The sequence below is a fragment of the Asterias amurensis genome, chromosome 8, assembly GCF_032118995.1.
Source record: "Asterias amurensis chromosome 8, ASM3211899v1".
NCBI lineage: Eukaryota > Metazoa > Echinodermata > Asteroidea > Forcipulatida > Asteriidae > Asterias > Asterias amurensis.
Genome location: NC_092655.1, coordinates 14,562,888 through 14,578,270, shown reverse-complemented (window position 1 = coordinate 14,578,270; position 15,383 = coordinate 14,562,888). Strand labels below are relative to the sequence as shown.

Below are 15,383 nucleotides of genomic sequence, written 5' to 3'. Positions count from 1 at the left end.
TGGACTTACCCCTTGTGAAATTCTTCAATTTTAGGCCTAAATTTGTTAAAAATGCTGAACTTACCCCGTGTGATTTGTTCAATTTTTTGACTAAATTTGAAAAAAATGCTGGATTAACCCTTGTGAAATTCCTCAGTTTTAGGCCTAAAAGTGAAAAAAATTCTGGGCTTACCCCTTGGGATATTTTAAATTTCTGGCCTAAATTTGATAAAAATGCTGAACTTACCCCTTGTGATTTTTTCAATTTTTTGCCTTAATTTGATAGAAATGCTGAACTTACCCCTTTTTTTTAAGTTTTTTGCATAAATTTACGAAAATAGCTGGACTTACCCCTTGTGATTTCTCTAGTTAAGGCCTAAATTTGATAAAAATGCCGGATGTACCCCTTTTGATTTTTGAATTTTTTGCCTTAATTTGATAATAATGCTGAACTCACCCCTTGTGATTTTTTCTATTTTAGGCCTAAATTTGATAAAAATGCTAAACTTACCCTTTGTGATTTGTTCAATTTTCGCCTAAATTTGTCAAAAATGCTGAACTTTCTCCTTGTGATTTTTTCAATTTTTTGCCCTAAATTTGTTTTTTTTTTCAATCTTTTGCACAAAATAAAAAAAAATGCTGGACTTACCCCTTGTGAAATTCTTCAATTTTAGGCCTTAATTTGATAAAAATGCTGAACTTACCCCGTGTGATTTTTTAAATTTTAGGCCTAAATTTGATAAAAAATGCCGGACGTACCCCTTGTGATTTTTTCATTTTTTGCCTTATTTTGATAATATTGCTGAACTCACCCCTTGTGATTTTTTCTATTTTAGGCCTAAATTTGATAAAAATGCTAAACTTACCCTTTGTGATTTGTTCAATTTTTTGCCTAAATTTGTCAAAAATGCTGGACTTTCCCCTTCTGATGTTTTCTATTTTTTGCCCTAAAGTTTGTGTTTTTAATTTTTTGCACAAAATAAAAAAAAAATGCTGGACTTACCCCTTGTGAAATTCTTCAATTTTAGGCCTTAATTTGATAAAAATGCTGAACTTACCCCTTGTGATTTTTTTTAATTTTTGGCCTAAATTTGATAAAAATGCTGGACTTACCCCTTATGATTTTTCTTCAAATTTTCGCCTAAATTTGAAAAAAAATGCTGAACTTACCCCTTGTGATTTTTTAAATTTCCAACCTTAATTTGTTACAAAATGCTTGACTTACCCCTTGTGATTTTTTGTTTTTGGCCCTAAATTTGATTAAAATCCTGGACTTACCCCTTGTGACTTTTTCAATTGTTCGCACAAATTTAGTAAAAATGCTGGACTTACCCCTTGTGATTTGTTTCATTTTTTTCACCTAAATTTGACTAAAATGCTGGACTTACCATTACCCCTTGTAAAATTCTTCAATTTTAGGCCTAAATTAGATAACACTGCTTGACTTACACCGTTGTGAAATTCCTTAATTTTAGGCCTAAATTTGATAAAAATTCTGGACTTACCCCCTTGTGATTTTTTCAATTTTTTGCTGAAATTTAATAAAAATTTTACCCCTTGTGAAATTCTTCAATTTCGCCTAAATTTGATAACACTGCTTGACTTACACCGTTGTGAAATTCCTTAATTTTAGGCCTAAATTTGATAAAAATTCTGGACTTACCCCCTTGTGATTTTTTCAATTTTTTGTCTAAATTTGATACAAATGCTGAACTTACCCCATGCGTTTTTAAAATTTTGTTTTCCTCAATTTTCTTTTGCTTAAATTTGATAAAAATGGTGGATTTACCCCCTTGTGATTTTTTAGTTTCTGGCCATAAATTAGAAAAAATGTCGGACTTTTGGCGCAAATTTGAATTGTTTTAGACGCTGGCCTTACCCCTTGCAATAATTTTTCGCCCATATTGGTCAAAATGCTGGACTTACCCCTAGCGATTTTATAATTTCCTAATTACACTTAGTACGCAGGCACACAAGCAATCCCAGCTACCCTGTGAAATTCGCTAGACATCAGCGCAAATTTCCCTGCTCCTGTAATGTGTAAGCTTGGAATCTTTGTTTTACGGTAAGCAGAGCTATGCGACTTTCATAGCAGAAGATTCTGCTTAGCACTTTTTGCTTGTTAGAAATTAGTGGGGTACAAGTCACAGAGACGGCAACTGTAGCGTACTTTGCCTGGTTACCAAATACTAACCTTATAAAGAGTTTTGCAAGTTTTTGTGCTTTTCGGGCCCTGTGAAACATACCGATTGAGTGCTTTCCATCATGTCCATGCTAAAAAACATCACAAACATTTGGCAACATTATTGAGTCACAATAGATTGGCAGCATATTGCGCCACAGCACCTTGTAAACCATTACACGGTGCTTAACGATTAGGTCTTATATCTCAAAATTCGCCCCACTCCTTGCAGTAATAATACCTGGCGCTTTGTATCCTTTGGCAAAAGGCGCGTTATAAATAAGGTTATTATTACTATTATTATTATTAATAAAGTTTGAAATGGCCATTATACTGAAAACAGACAGAATAAAGGCATTTTCATAAAACTACTTTTATTGCATATCAATTCAAAAAATACTATTACTATCAAAAATACAAGATATATTTTCATCCAAGAGGTACTCGAAGAGAAAATCCAAGAATTCTCATTCATCGTTTCAGCCACTGATTACAGGACAACTTAAACATAAACATTTATAAAGGTATAAAGACTAGTATTTTTTTGTTAAATCATAAATTATTTTCTTTACATATTAATACATCCATAAATTCTTGAGTGGAGTAATATCTACAATTCTCCTTCACTTTACATCTATTGTTTCAAATATTAATAATTCTTAGCATTGATAACAACATATCATGTTTTGTGGGAGCATGTTATAGTTTGTAAATTAAGGAACTTTATTGTGAGCACATTTGAATTTATCTTCCAGTACGCGCTAACCCACTAATCAGATGCTTGAACTACTAGGGGGATAAAAACATATATGCTATGACCTCTGTTTTATACCCTACCTCCTCTGTTTTTATTACACAGTGCGTGTTTTGAAATGTCATTTTGTCACGCGCCATATCAAACAGTGAAAAAATTACATTCTAAACTTTGGATATGGGGCGCGGAAGCGCGATATTTTTTTTCGTATTCCACTCGCGCTTGTGTGATAATTTATAATATCAGAAATCTATGAAAGCAAAGGCTGTAACAACCTGGGCCCAACTTACTTCATAGAAGTGCTTCAGCAGAAAAAATTGCTTGAACATGTTCTGCTTAGCGTAAATATACAGGATACCAGTCACAGATTGTACATGTGAAATGGTACTTTTGCTGGCGACCTCGTTCTGGTAAGCATGATTTGATTGTGTTTAGCTACTTTTCGTGCTTAAAGCAGCTCTTTGAAATTGCGCCAGGCACTGCTTATCACAGAATATTATTTATTAATGTATGTACATCAATTTGACATTGTGTTTCTATGATAACATCTAACCTACAAAACTGCAATCTACATTACGCCTATTGCTTACTGTCAACAGTATCAATCTTTGCCAGAAGCAAGTGCAAGTTGTTCAGGAAGTGCATTCTGCTTTTAACTGCATTAGGTTACCGCGGATCACTTTCTGGGCGCGACATTTGTGGGTTGTTTTTTTACGACTTATCAGCTTCCCGACTCTTGAGATGAGTAAGAGTATTTTGTCGGAAAATGGAAATTTCAAGGCTTTCTTGATCGGACGCTTATTGGTCATAGCATGAAAACTTTGAGGAAAGCAATCTTAAATACAAAATTTCAACAACAACAATTGTTCTGCCCTCTGCCAATTTGATGGATGCCTCAAATAAACAAACAACCTTTTATCCATCGACTGATGGCGTGTGCTGCTTAATAGTGTGCGCATACAAAATCATTTTTTTTTTCATTTGTTATTTATAATGGCGTGCGTCGTTTCACACCACTGATCTTGCCAATTCTAAACAGGGATGCGATTTTTCGAGATGTTCGCCCTAGTTGTTTATTATGCAGGTCTGTGGCGATTTCATCACACAGGTTCATTTCACACAAGGCAGATTTGCGATTTTTTTACAATGCGCCGATGCAAATGTTCCCCAACGACCATCATTTAGAGACCTCATGTGAAATAGGCAACGCTAGACAGCGGTTGGAGTTGCACCAAACCTCAACTGCAACTTAACTTCGTATCATTTCTGACCAAGAGTTAGTTTAGAGCAAGGGGGTCTGAATGTTGGCATATAAATATGAATTTGAAACAGCAACTGAAAGTTACAAATTCACTAAATGCATCAAAAATATCATATTTTGTTTAAAAAAGGAATAAGAAATGTCAGAATAAAACTTGTTAAAACACTTCCTGCAAATACGAATGCAAAGTGAATTTGACAATCGCAAATTCATAGCAAACAGTATGCAAGAGTTTGGCTGTGCTGTCAAATTCACTTCACATGATTAGTATTCGCAGTAAGTATGAAATTGTTGACCTCCATTTCAGGTTACTCAAAAACAATAATGACTGTTTCCCAACTGACATTCACAAGATCATTAAAGGCACTGGACACTATTGGTAATTAATCAAAATACAGCATGGCGAGCTGCATGTTAAGAAAAAAAACACACTGTGAGAAACAACTCCCTCTGAATATTTTAATATTTAAAAAAAAGGCTTCGGACCTGAAGTCTTTTAATATTTGTGTAGCCATCTGTAAGCACACAAATTTGTGCAAAAAGGGTGCTTTTCTTTTATTATTCTCTCGTAACTTTGACGATCAATTGAGTCCAAGTTTTCACAGATGTGTTATTTCATGCATGTAGGGATACACCACTGGTCTTGGACAATATTACCATGAAAAGGTGTCAAGTGCCTTTAAAGGCAGTGGACACTGTTGGTAATTACTCAAAATAATTATCAGCATAAAACCTTTCTTGGGGACGAGTAATGGAGAGAGGTTGGTGGTATAAAACATTGTGAGAAACGGTTCCCTCTGAAGTGGCGTAGTTTTTGAGAAAGAAGTAATTTTCCACGAATTTGATTTCAAGACCTCAGATTCAGAACTTGAGGTCTCGAAGTCAACCATCTAAATGCACACAACTTCGTGTGACAAGGGTGTTTTTTTCATTCATTATTATCTCGCAAGTTCGATGACCGATTGAGCTCAAATTTCACATGTTTATTATTCTATGCATATGTTGAGATACACCAACTGTGAAGGCTAGTCTTTGACAGTTACACATAGTGTCCACTGCCTTTAAACCTATGTAACGGTTGGCAGTCTATTTTTTACAGGTCTGACCAACACTTTAGATACAGCCTAAATATGTCAACAGATATCAGCTACCCAATGGGTATTCACTTATGTATCTATACCCATTGGGTAACATTCATTATTATACCGACCTTCCTTGTTGGTTTCTCACTGGTGCCCTGATATCATGCCCTTGGCTGTATTGAACAAGTTGACAGGATTGTCACCATCCATTATGAGTGTAGTCTCGATCCCAAGGCTCCCCAGAAGCTCCGCCTACAAAGCGACATCAGAATAGGAAAGAAAACGGCTTGTTACAAGACTACACTAAAATGGACACCTTAAGCATTCTATTGGTGCTTTTGGGTTCATCTCTATGAATTATAAGTAACTCAAAATGTCATGCAAACAAATAAAATCAAAATAAGTTAAACCGGCACTAAGAGAAATTTTTCATTTGTCACAAATATCTACAATGTGTAAGCTTGGGGTCTGCCTCTGGCTTGGGCTCCGCATGCTGCGTATGCCGTGGACACGCAGCAAGTACTTTCGGAGCAGCATGTATTTTGCACGCAGTGGTGGCTAGAACATCAGACAGAGCATGGAGCCGAAGCCCAAGTCGAGCTTTGAGAAATGTCCAAGAAGGGAATTTGCTTACCTGAAGTTTTGGTCCGGAGTTGGCAATATCAGCAATGGTACTCGCCCCGAGGGTATTCACCATGGAGTCAAACTGAGATACCTGAATAACACATTTAAAGGGAAGGTTAACGTTTGGTAATCACTCTGCGTGGTAATATGGAAGTGTCGTGGCCGAGCGGTTAAGAGCACCGAATTCAAACTCTGGTGTGTCTGATCAGCAAGGTGTGGGTTCGAATCCCCAGCCGTGGCACCTGTGTCCTTAAGCAAGACACTTCATCATTGCTTCGTCCTTCGGATTGGACGTTAAGCCGTTGGTCCCATGTGTTATGTAACGCATGTAAAAGAACCCAGTGCACTTATCGAAAAGAGAAGGGGTTCGCCCCGGTGTTCCTGGTCCGATCAGCAGCAAATTGCGCCACAGCACCTTGTAAAACATTACATGGTGCTACCAGAATTAGGTCTCATAATTCAAAACGTAGTCCCCCGTCTTGCAGGAAATAGTGTATGTTACAGCGCCAGGAGCGTCACTAAGTGATGCACATGTGTGCAATATAAGAAGCCACAATTATTATTATTGTTAATAAAAAATACATGGTTGGAAGCCTACAGCAGCATTTGGTAGTATAAAGCATTTTTAGCAACATTTTACCCTGAAGTAGTGTGGTTATGTACTATAAAACAGTTTTTATGCCCCAAAATTTAACTCTGTGAGGCGTTATACCATGTTATAGTTTTCAGATTGTGTATTCCAGTTAGGAGTTATTCTTCTTGCATGGACATAACTTCAATCAGGATTTTAATCAATATCTCAAAAAAGAGGCCAGACAGCACTGAGTAAAACCCAATATGGTTAATCTTCGGTTTTAAGAGGACAAAGCAGACGCCACCCTTTTCTAACATCCCGTTTATTTACAGATGCTTGTCGTGGTCATGATCACTGTGTGTTCTGAAACAGTCACTGTCCGTTCCAAAAATGCTCACGGAGGTCAATGGGTTATTTACTGTGAGTTAAAGCCATTGGACCCTTTCTGTTCAGAAAAAAAAATAATAATTCACAGATTTACAAATAACTTACAAGGTTTACAGGAGGCAATGGTGAAAGACTTCTCTTGAAATTTTATTCCATGAAATGCTTTACTTTTTGAGAAAACAGCAAAACAACGAGAATTACGGATTTTTTTTAAAAACATGTCATGACACGGCGAAACGCGCGGAAACAGGGGTGGGTTTTTCCGTTGTTTTCTCCCAACTCTGATGACCGATTAAGCCAAAATTTTCACAGGTTTGTTATTTGATATATAAGTTGTGATACATGAGTGTGGGCCTTGGACAACACTGTTTACCGAAAGAGTCCGATGGCTTTAAACCGGATGTTGACTTGTTTTTCTTCTGTCCACACACATTGTTCAAGTCAAACCCAAAGTGGCAATCTGTGTGGCAAGGATTAAAAAAAAATTAATCTACCTCAATATCGGAGAGTTTGTTTAATCTGTTTATCTCAATCTCATTCTGGCGTTGATTATAGCCGAGTTCTGACATGCGCAGCTGACTCTGGGTTTTTAACTCGGTGCCGTGGATGATCTCTTCAGCTTGTGCTTTGAGTCTCGCTGAGTCAATCGCACTGTGACACTCGATCAAGAGTGACTCGGCCCTGGCCTGTGAACATCGAAGGAACAATAGGGTTTAGTAGGATTTGATACTTTGCATGGTGGAAATATGATACAGTAAGGTTTGTGGTTAATTACACCATGTAATGATAATCTCAAAATGGTCTGATCGTCTTCTGGAGATTCTACGTTAGAGCATACTGATCAAAACCTTGAGTTGAACCCCATGGTTCTTTTCAGAACCATCCCAACCCATTTAGAGATTATCATAACATGATGTTACCACAAACCTTACTATAGCATTAGGATTGACATCAGTGAGTTTGCAATGTTATTACAATGGGCGGCTAGTATGTAAAGCGCTCGCCTCTCACCACTGTGGCCCAGGTTTGATTCCCAGCGAGGGTTGTATGTCCTCTTCAGTCTTTTCTCCGAGCCCTCTGGTTAGTGGTCGGATGGGACATGAAGCTGTTGGTCCCATGTGTTCTGTAACGCATGTAAAAGAACCCAGTGTACTTTTTGAAAAGAGAAGGGGTTCGCCCCGGTGTTCCTGGCTGTGGCTGCTGTATGCGCCCGTAGTACCTTGTAAACCCTTATAAGGTGCTAAATAATTGGGTCTCAAAATTCATCACTGCAATTACCCATCTTTCTGAAAGTTTGTATATACTCAGCGCCTTGAGTACCTTGTTTGGTAGATACGTGCGCTATATAAGTCTTCGATATTATTGATATTATTATTATACAAGGGTCGATGTGGCTGATTTCCAAAAGGCACATATACAATACAATAAAATACAATAAAATACAAAAAGGCATTTATATACCGCCGTTTCATTTAGACCACAGCTGTAGATGAAGCACATGACTCAAGAAAAAAAAAATTAAGAAAGAAATGGAAAAAATGGAACACGGCAAAAGAGATATCATTGGGTGAAATACATGTACATGCCTATGGCTTGACCATAGTTTTAGTTATACCAGATAGCGTTATCTATTTTGATAACTCTGCAAGGGTTATTTATACCTGAGCCTCTGCTTTAGCCTGGCCAGCAGACTCTATAGCTGCAGCTTGCTTCAGAAAACTTGGGTAGTTTTAGCTATAACAGACAGCGTTATCTATTTTGATAATTCCGCAAGGGTTTTGTATACCTGAGCCTCTGCTTTGGCCTGGCCAGTAGACTCTATAGCTGCAGCTTGCTTCAGAAAACTTGGGTAGTTTTAGCTATAACAGACAGCGTTATCTATTTTGATAATTCCGCAAGGGTTTTGTATACCTGAGCCTCTGCTTTGGCCTGGCCAGTAGACTCTATAGCTGCAGCTTGCTTCAGAAAACTTGGGTAGTTTTAGCTATAACAGACAGCGTTATCTATTTTGATAACTCTGCAAGGGTTTTTGATACCTGAGCCTCTGCTTTGGCCTGGCCAGTAGACTCTATAGCTGCAGCTTGCTTCAGAAAACTTGGGTAGTTTTAGCTATAACAGACAGCGTAATCTATTTTGATATCTCTGCAAGGGTTGTGTATACCTGAGCTTCTGCTTAGGCCTGGCCAGTAGACTCTATAGCTGCAGCTTGCCTCACGACAATTCAGTAGTTTCAGTTATTACAGTGTTATCTATTTTGATAATTCTGCCAGGGTTTTTGATACCTGAGCCTCTGCTTTGGCCTGGCCAGTAGACTCTATAGCTGCAGCTTGCTTCAAGACAACTCAGTAGTTTAAGTTATTACAGACAGTGTATCCATTATGATAATTCTGCAAGGGTTTTGATACCTGAGCCTCTGCTTTGGCCTGGCCAGTAGACTCTATAGCTGCAGCTTGCCTCACGACAATTCAGTAGTTTCAGTTATTACAGTGTTATCTATTTTGATAATTCTGCAAAGGTTGTGTATACCTGAGCCTCTGCTTTGGCCTGGCCAGTAGACTCTATAGCTGCAGCTTGCCTCACGACAATTCAGTAGTTTCAGTTATTACAGTGTTATCTATTTTGATAATTCTGCAAGGGTTGTGTATACCTGAGCCTCTGCTTTGGCCTGGCCAGTAGACTCTATAGCTGCAGCTTGCCTCACGACAATTCAGTAGTTTCAGTTATTACAGTGTTATCTATTTTGATAATTCTGCCAGGGTTTTTGATACCTGAGCCTCTGCTTTGGCCTGGCCAGTAGACTCTATAGCTGCAGCTTGCCTCACGACAATTCAGTAGTTTCAGTTATTACAGTGTTATCTATTTTGATAATTCTGCCAGGGTTTTTGATACCTGAGCCTCTGCTTTGGCCTGGCCAGTAGACTCTATAGCTGCAGCTTGCCTCACGACAATTCAGTAGTTTCAGTTAATACAGTGTTATCTATTTTGATAATTCTGCAAAGGTTGTGTATACCTGAGCCTCTGCTTTGGCCTGGCCAGTAGACTCTATAGCTGCAGCTTGCCTCACGACAATTCAGTAGTTTCAGTTATTACAGTGTTATCTATTTTGATAATTCTGCAAAGGTTGTGTATACCTGAGCCTCTGCTTTGGCCTGGCCGGTAGACTCTATAGCTGCAGCTTGCCTCACGACAATTCAGTAGTTTCAGTTAATACAGTGTTATCTATTTTGATAATTCTGCAAAGGTTGTGTATACCTGAGCCTCTGCTTTGGCCTGGCCGGTAGACTCTATAGCTGCAGCTTGCCTCACGACAATTCAGTAGTTTCAGTTAATACAGTGTTATCTATTTTGATAATTCTGCAAGTGTTGTGTATACCTGAGCCTCTGCTTTGGCCTGGCCAGTAGACTCTATAGCTGCAGCTTGCCTCACGACAATTCAGTAGTTTCAGTTAATACAGTGTTATCTATTTTGATAATTCTGCAAAGGTTGTGTATACCTGAGCCTCTGCTTTGGCCTGGCCAGTAGACTCTATAGCTGCAGCTTGCCTCACGACAATTCAGTAGTTTCAGTTATTACAGTGTTATCTATTTTGATAATTCTGCAAAGGTTGTGTATACCTGAGCCTCTGCTTTGGCCTGGCCAGTAGACTCTATAGCTGCAGCTTGCCTCACGACAATTCAGTAGTTTCAGTTATTACAGTGTTATCTATTTTGATAATTCTGCAAGGGTTGTGTATACCTGAGCCTCTGCTTTGGCCTGGCCAGTAGACTCTATAGCTGCAGCTTGCCTCACGACAATTCAGTAGTTTCAGTTAATACAGTGTTATCTATTTTGATAATTCTGCAAAGGTTGTGTATACCTGAGCCTCTGCTTTGGCCTGGCCAGTAGACTCTATAGCTGCAGCTTGCCTCACGACAATTCAGTAGTTTCAGTTATTACAGTGTTATCTATTTTGATAATTCTGCAAAGGTTGTGTATACCTGAGCCTCTGCTTTGGCCTGGCCAGTAGACTCTATAGCTGCAGCTTGCCTCACGACAATTCAGTAGTTTCAGTTATTACAGTGTTATCTATTTTGATAATTCTGCAAGGGTTGTGTATACCTGAGCCTCTGCTTTGGCCTGGCCAGTAGACTCTATAGCTGCAGCTTGCCTCACGACAATTCAGTAGTTTCAGTTATTACAGTGTTATCTATTTTGATAATTCTGCAAAGGTTGTGTATACCTGAGCCTCTGCTTTGGCCTGGCCAGTAGACTCTATAGCTGCAGCTTGCCTCACGACAATTCAGTAGTTTCAGTTATTACAGTGTTATCTATTTTGATAATTCTGTAAAGGTTGTGTATACCTGAGCCTCTGCTTTGGCCTGGCCAGTAGACTCTATAGCTGCAGCTTGCCTCACGACAATTCAGTAGTTTCAGTTATTACAGTGTTATCTATTTTGATAATTCTGTAAAGGTTGTGTATACCTGAGCCTCTGCTTTGGCCTGGCCAGTAGACTCTATAGCTGCAGCTTGCCTCACGACAAGTCAGTAGTTTCAGTTATTACAGTGTTATCTATTTTGATAATTCTGCAAGTGTTGTGTATACCTGAGCCTCTGCTTTGGCCTGGCCAGTAGACTCTATAGCTGCAGCTTGCCTCACGACAAGTCAGTAGTTTCAGTTATTACAGTGTTATCTATTTTGATAATTCTGCAAGTGTTGTGTATACCTGAGCCTCTGCTTTGGCCTGGCCAGTAGACTCTATAGCTGCAGCTTGCCTCACGACAATTCAGTAGTTTCAGTTAATACAGCGTTATCCATTTTGATAATTCTGCAAAGGTTGTGTATACCTGAGCCTCTGCTTTGGCCTGGCCAGTAGACTCTATAGCTGCAGCTTCTGCCTGTAACTCAAACAGCAAGGTCCTCTGTTTCTCAGCTTCGTTCTCATTCATCAGTTTCTGTCGATCCAAGACCCCTCTGGCTTCTTGCTCCTTCCTGGCAGCATCATGAGCAGCAGCTCTCTCTATTGATCTGAATAAACAAATACAAAAATAGTTAAAGGTTGAATAAAGACAAATTAATTGTCTAGAGCGAGATTTTAACACGCCTGCCGTCGATTTCACAAAACTCTTCTAAACTTAGGATTAATCGTAAGACTTAGAAGTTAAGTTCTGTATCCATAGACGTTAGAACGCATTGAACCCATCCTAAGTAAGGACGAGTTACTTCTTTGAGATAGGATCAATCCTAGAATTTTGTGAAATCAGCTGCTGCTCCGGATTAACGTGCCTGCGCTCACCCTGAAGTTACTTATTTATTATTATTATTATTATTGGTTTATTAAAACACATTCAAACATCGCAGCTACAAGCTGAATTGAGTTTAAAATACAGAGATTCATAAAAAATAGAAACGTTTAAAACTTACAAAAAGGTTGGGGTTGGGGACAAAAGGCAAGCCAACAGAGTGAACAAAAATCAAGAGCTATTGTTCAGTGCTTGGACAAGGGATGGAATGCAACTATTTTTGTAACGACCAGTTCTACATTTTGGGGGGCACATTTTGTTGGCATCCCGCAAGTTGTTGTTTTTGTTTGGTGGGAGCCAGTGCCTGTAGTTTTCAGATTCAAACAAGGTCTTACCAAAATTGACAAATAAATGACTCAGTCTATCAGTGATTGTAGGTAAACTGAACAATTGGCATATTTCCACATATGATGTTGGTGTATTTGGCTGACCAGTCAGAATGAAACGAAAAGCCCTTTTTTCTTCTTTTTCTTTTAGCTGCATGAAATTTTACCCAGGCTTGAGTTTAGAGTCCAAGTAACCTCAGCTTGTTCCACAGTGCACAGCACAGGATAGGGGTTAAAAATCCTAAGACAGAAAAATGCCCCAATGAGGATGCCTTATGATGTGGGGCGGTCTCTTATAGAAAAAATTAAAAAATTAAAAACAGTGTACACTATTGGTAATTGTCAAAGACCAGTCTTCTCACTTGGTGTATCTTAACATATGCATAAAATAACAAAATCTGTGAAAATTTGTTCTCATTTGGGTGTGGAAGTTGCGAGATATGAATGAAATGAAAAAACACCCTTGTCACACGAAGTTGTGTGCTTTTAGAGGATTGATTTCGAGACCTCAATTCTAAACTGGAGGTCTCAAAATCAAATTCGTGGCAAATTACTTCTTTCTCGAAAACTATGTCACTTTAGAGGGAGCCGCTTCTCACAAGGTTTTATACTATCAACCTCTCCCCATTACTCGTTACCAAGTGTGGTTTTATGCTGATAATTATTTTGAGTAATTACCAATAGTGTCCACTGCCTTTAAAACGCAGCTTGCCTAATGCTTACTTGGTTGCTATCTCAATAGCCATCTGTACTGACTTGATCAGACTGTCTCTCATAGTGACATCCACTGGCTCAATCCCCTGAATGTCAACATTGCTAATCACCTAAATATAGAAATAATAAGTAGTCAGAAGTTACTTGAAGGTTTTGCATGGTGAAGCTACTGTATCACTCAAAATAGAGGTGTCACAAACAAGTTGGCTGGTAACTCATACGAATAAACCTTATATATTTACTATTATCTTTGGACTATTATATAAAAAAAAAAGTTATTTTTATAAGTGTGTATGGCTATAATAATAATAATAATAAGATTGGAGTCTTATATAGCGCATGTATCTACCAAACAAGGTACTCAAGGCGCTGAGTATATACACCAATTTCCAGAAAGATAGATTATTGAAGTGATGAATTCTGAGACCCAATAATCAAGTAAAGTAAAAGAGTAGTGAAGAAAAAAGCAGAAGCAGAGAAACTGATTTGGACCACAGTGTGCACTGGGCTAATAACCGGAAAAGAGAATAGAAAGACTGAGAATGCAAAATAACACCCGCTTCAGACAGGCGCTCCACAGTCGCACCGAACCAAATTCTGAATTAGGTACATGAAAAGTTCGACGTCTGAAACAGTTGGGAGCGAGTGGACAAACTAGAAGTCGAAAGATCGACTGTTGCAGTCGGTCGGAACGACTCTGGAGCACCTTGGTTTCAGACGTCAATCTTGTCATGAGCCGAACCTAATGTAAATGGTAACGTTAAGTTCGCCTGTATAAAACCAAAATTGAATTGGGTCGACCCAGAGTCACTCCTAATCTATTTGGTTCGGCGTGACTCTGGAGCCCCAGTCTGAAACGGGTGTACGACTTTTCTATATTGGTCAGGAATGGTCAGTATGACATGGCCAGTGAGGATGAGGGTGGTCCGAGATCAATAAAAAAACTCATTATAATTTGACAAGTCCCAGTCAGTATAGACACATCTGAGTGGGCATTGGATTATTTATGATGGAGCACCTGTTTGCTTGTGAGACTGGGGGAAGTGTAGTTCTAAAAACAACTTGAGGTTGAGATTTCAAACACTGTGCTCCTATTTTGTCACACATAGAATGATTCTACAGTCAGCTAATATTGATTTATTTTTCAATCATTCGTTTCTTTAATTTTTTCCAACACACAAAGACTAAGTGATGAAATAGTCATGTAATATATTTTACATTAGGATAATTGAGTGAGGAAGGAGGTCTCCAAGAAGCATCAGCTTAAGTAGGATTTGAAACTTTGCATGGTGGAAATACAATATAGAAAGGTTTGCGGTAACACCATGTAATGACTATCTCTAATGAGTTGGGGTGGTTCTGAAAAGAACAACTGGTTTTCTTGGGTTGGTTCTAAAAAGTACTGTTGGTTTCAACTCAAGAGTTGAAACCAACGGTTCTTTTCAGAACCACCTCAACTCATTAGAGATAGTCATTACATGGTATTACCACAAACCTTTCTATAAAGCATCAGCTTGTCGACTGGAGACCCCACTCAATACAAGAACAAAAAAAAGTTATTTACTTGTTATCATCCTGTCAGAGAAAGCACTGATTATACAATGTGGTCATTACCAATTTATTGGCTTCAAACTTCAGTCTATTCCTCATGTTTCCCTTAGCGTCTAAACCAAACACTGCCCTCTGGAGTAGTTTATTGGAGTGGCGATGAAATTCATCAAACCGCACTTGAGAAACAGCTCCACGGATACGACTACCTGTAAAACAATAAATCAATCAATAATAATAACAAGTTCTTATATAGTGCAATTTACAATAAACGTCTCAATGTGCTTTACATTAGTGCCCTGCTCATTGAGCCAATAACATTCCTTTAATCTTTCTCAGCTCCCTGGGGAGCAACAGCCGGGGGCAACTGTAGCGCTCTGAAGGCTTTTTCAAACACAATATCAACCTCTACCCTCGCAGGTACCAATTTATACCCCTGGGTGAAGAGAAGCAATTATAGTAAAGTATCTTGCTCAAGGACACAAGTGTCATGACCGGGATTCGAACCCACACTCCTGTGACTTAGCACCAGAACTTGAATTCAATGCTCTTAAAAGCTTAGCCACGACACCCTATATAATCAATCAATCAATCAGTCAGTCAATCATCAGTGAACATACAATCAATCAATCAATTAATCAGAGTACCGCTACTACAAGTTCCAGAACAAT

The 15,383-nt window shown here is 38.6% G+C and overlaps 1 protein-coding gene across 1 annotated transcript in view; it reads right to left on the bottom strand.

Moving 5' to 3' along the window:
* Positions 1–2,518: 2,518 nt before the first annotated feature.
* LOC139940566 (major vault protein-like) overlaps positions 2,519–15,383 on the bottom strand; it is a 37,059-nt gene continuing 24,194 nt past the window's right edge. The window contains exons 20-25 of the mRNA XM_071936872.1: positions 14,779–14,921; positions 13,174–13,274; positions 11,669–11,849; positions 7,338–7,529; positions 5,893–5,973; positions 2,519–5,510 (exon numbers count right to left, since the gene is read on the bottom strand). Coding sequence (XP_071792973.1) covers positions 5,403–5,510; positions 5,893–5,973; positions 7,338–7,529; positions 11,669–11,849; positions 13,174–13,274; positions 14,779–14,921 — 806 coding nt within the window. The 3' untranslated portion in view covers positions 2,519–5,402. The remainder of the gene's footprint in view (positions 5,511–5,892; positions 5,974–7,337; positions 7,530–11,668; positions 11,850–13,173; positions 13,275–14,778; positions 14,922–15,383) is intronic.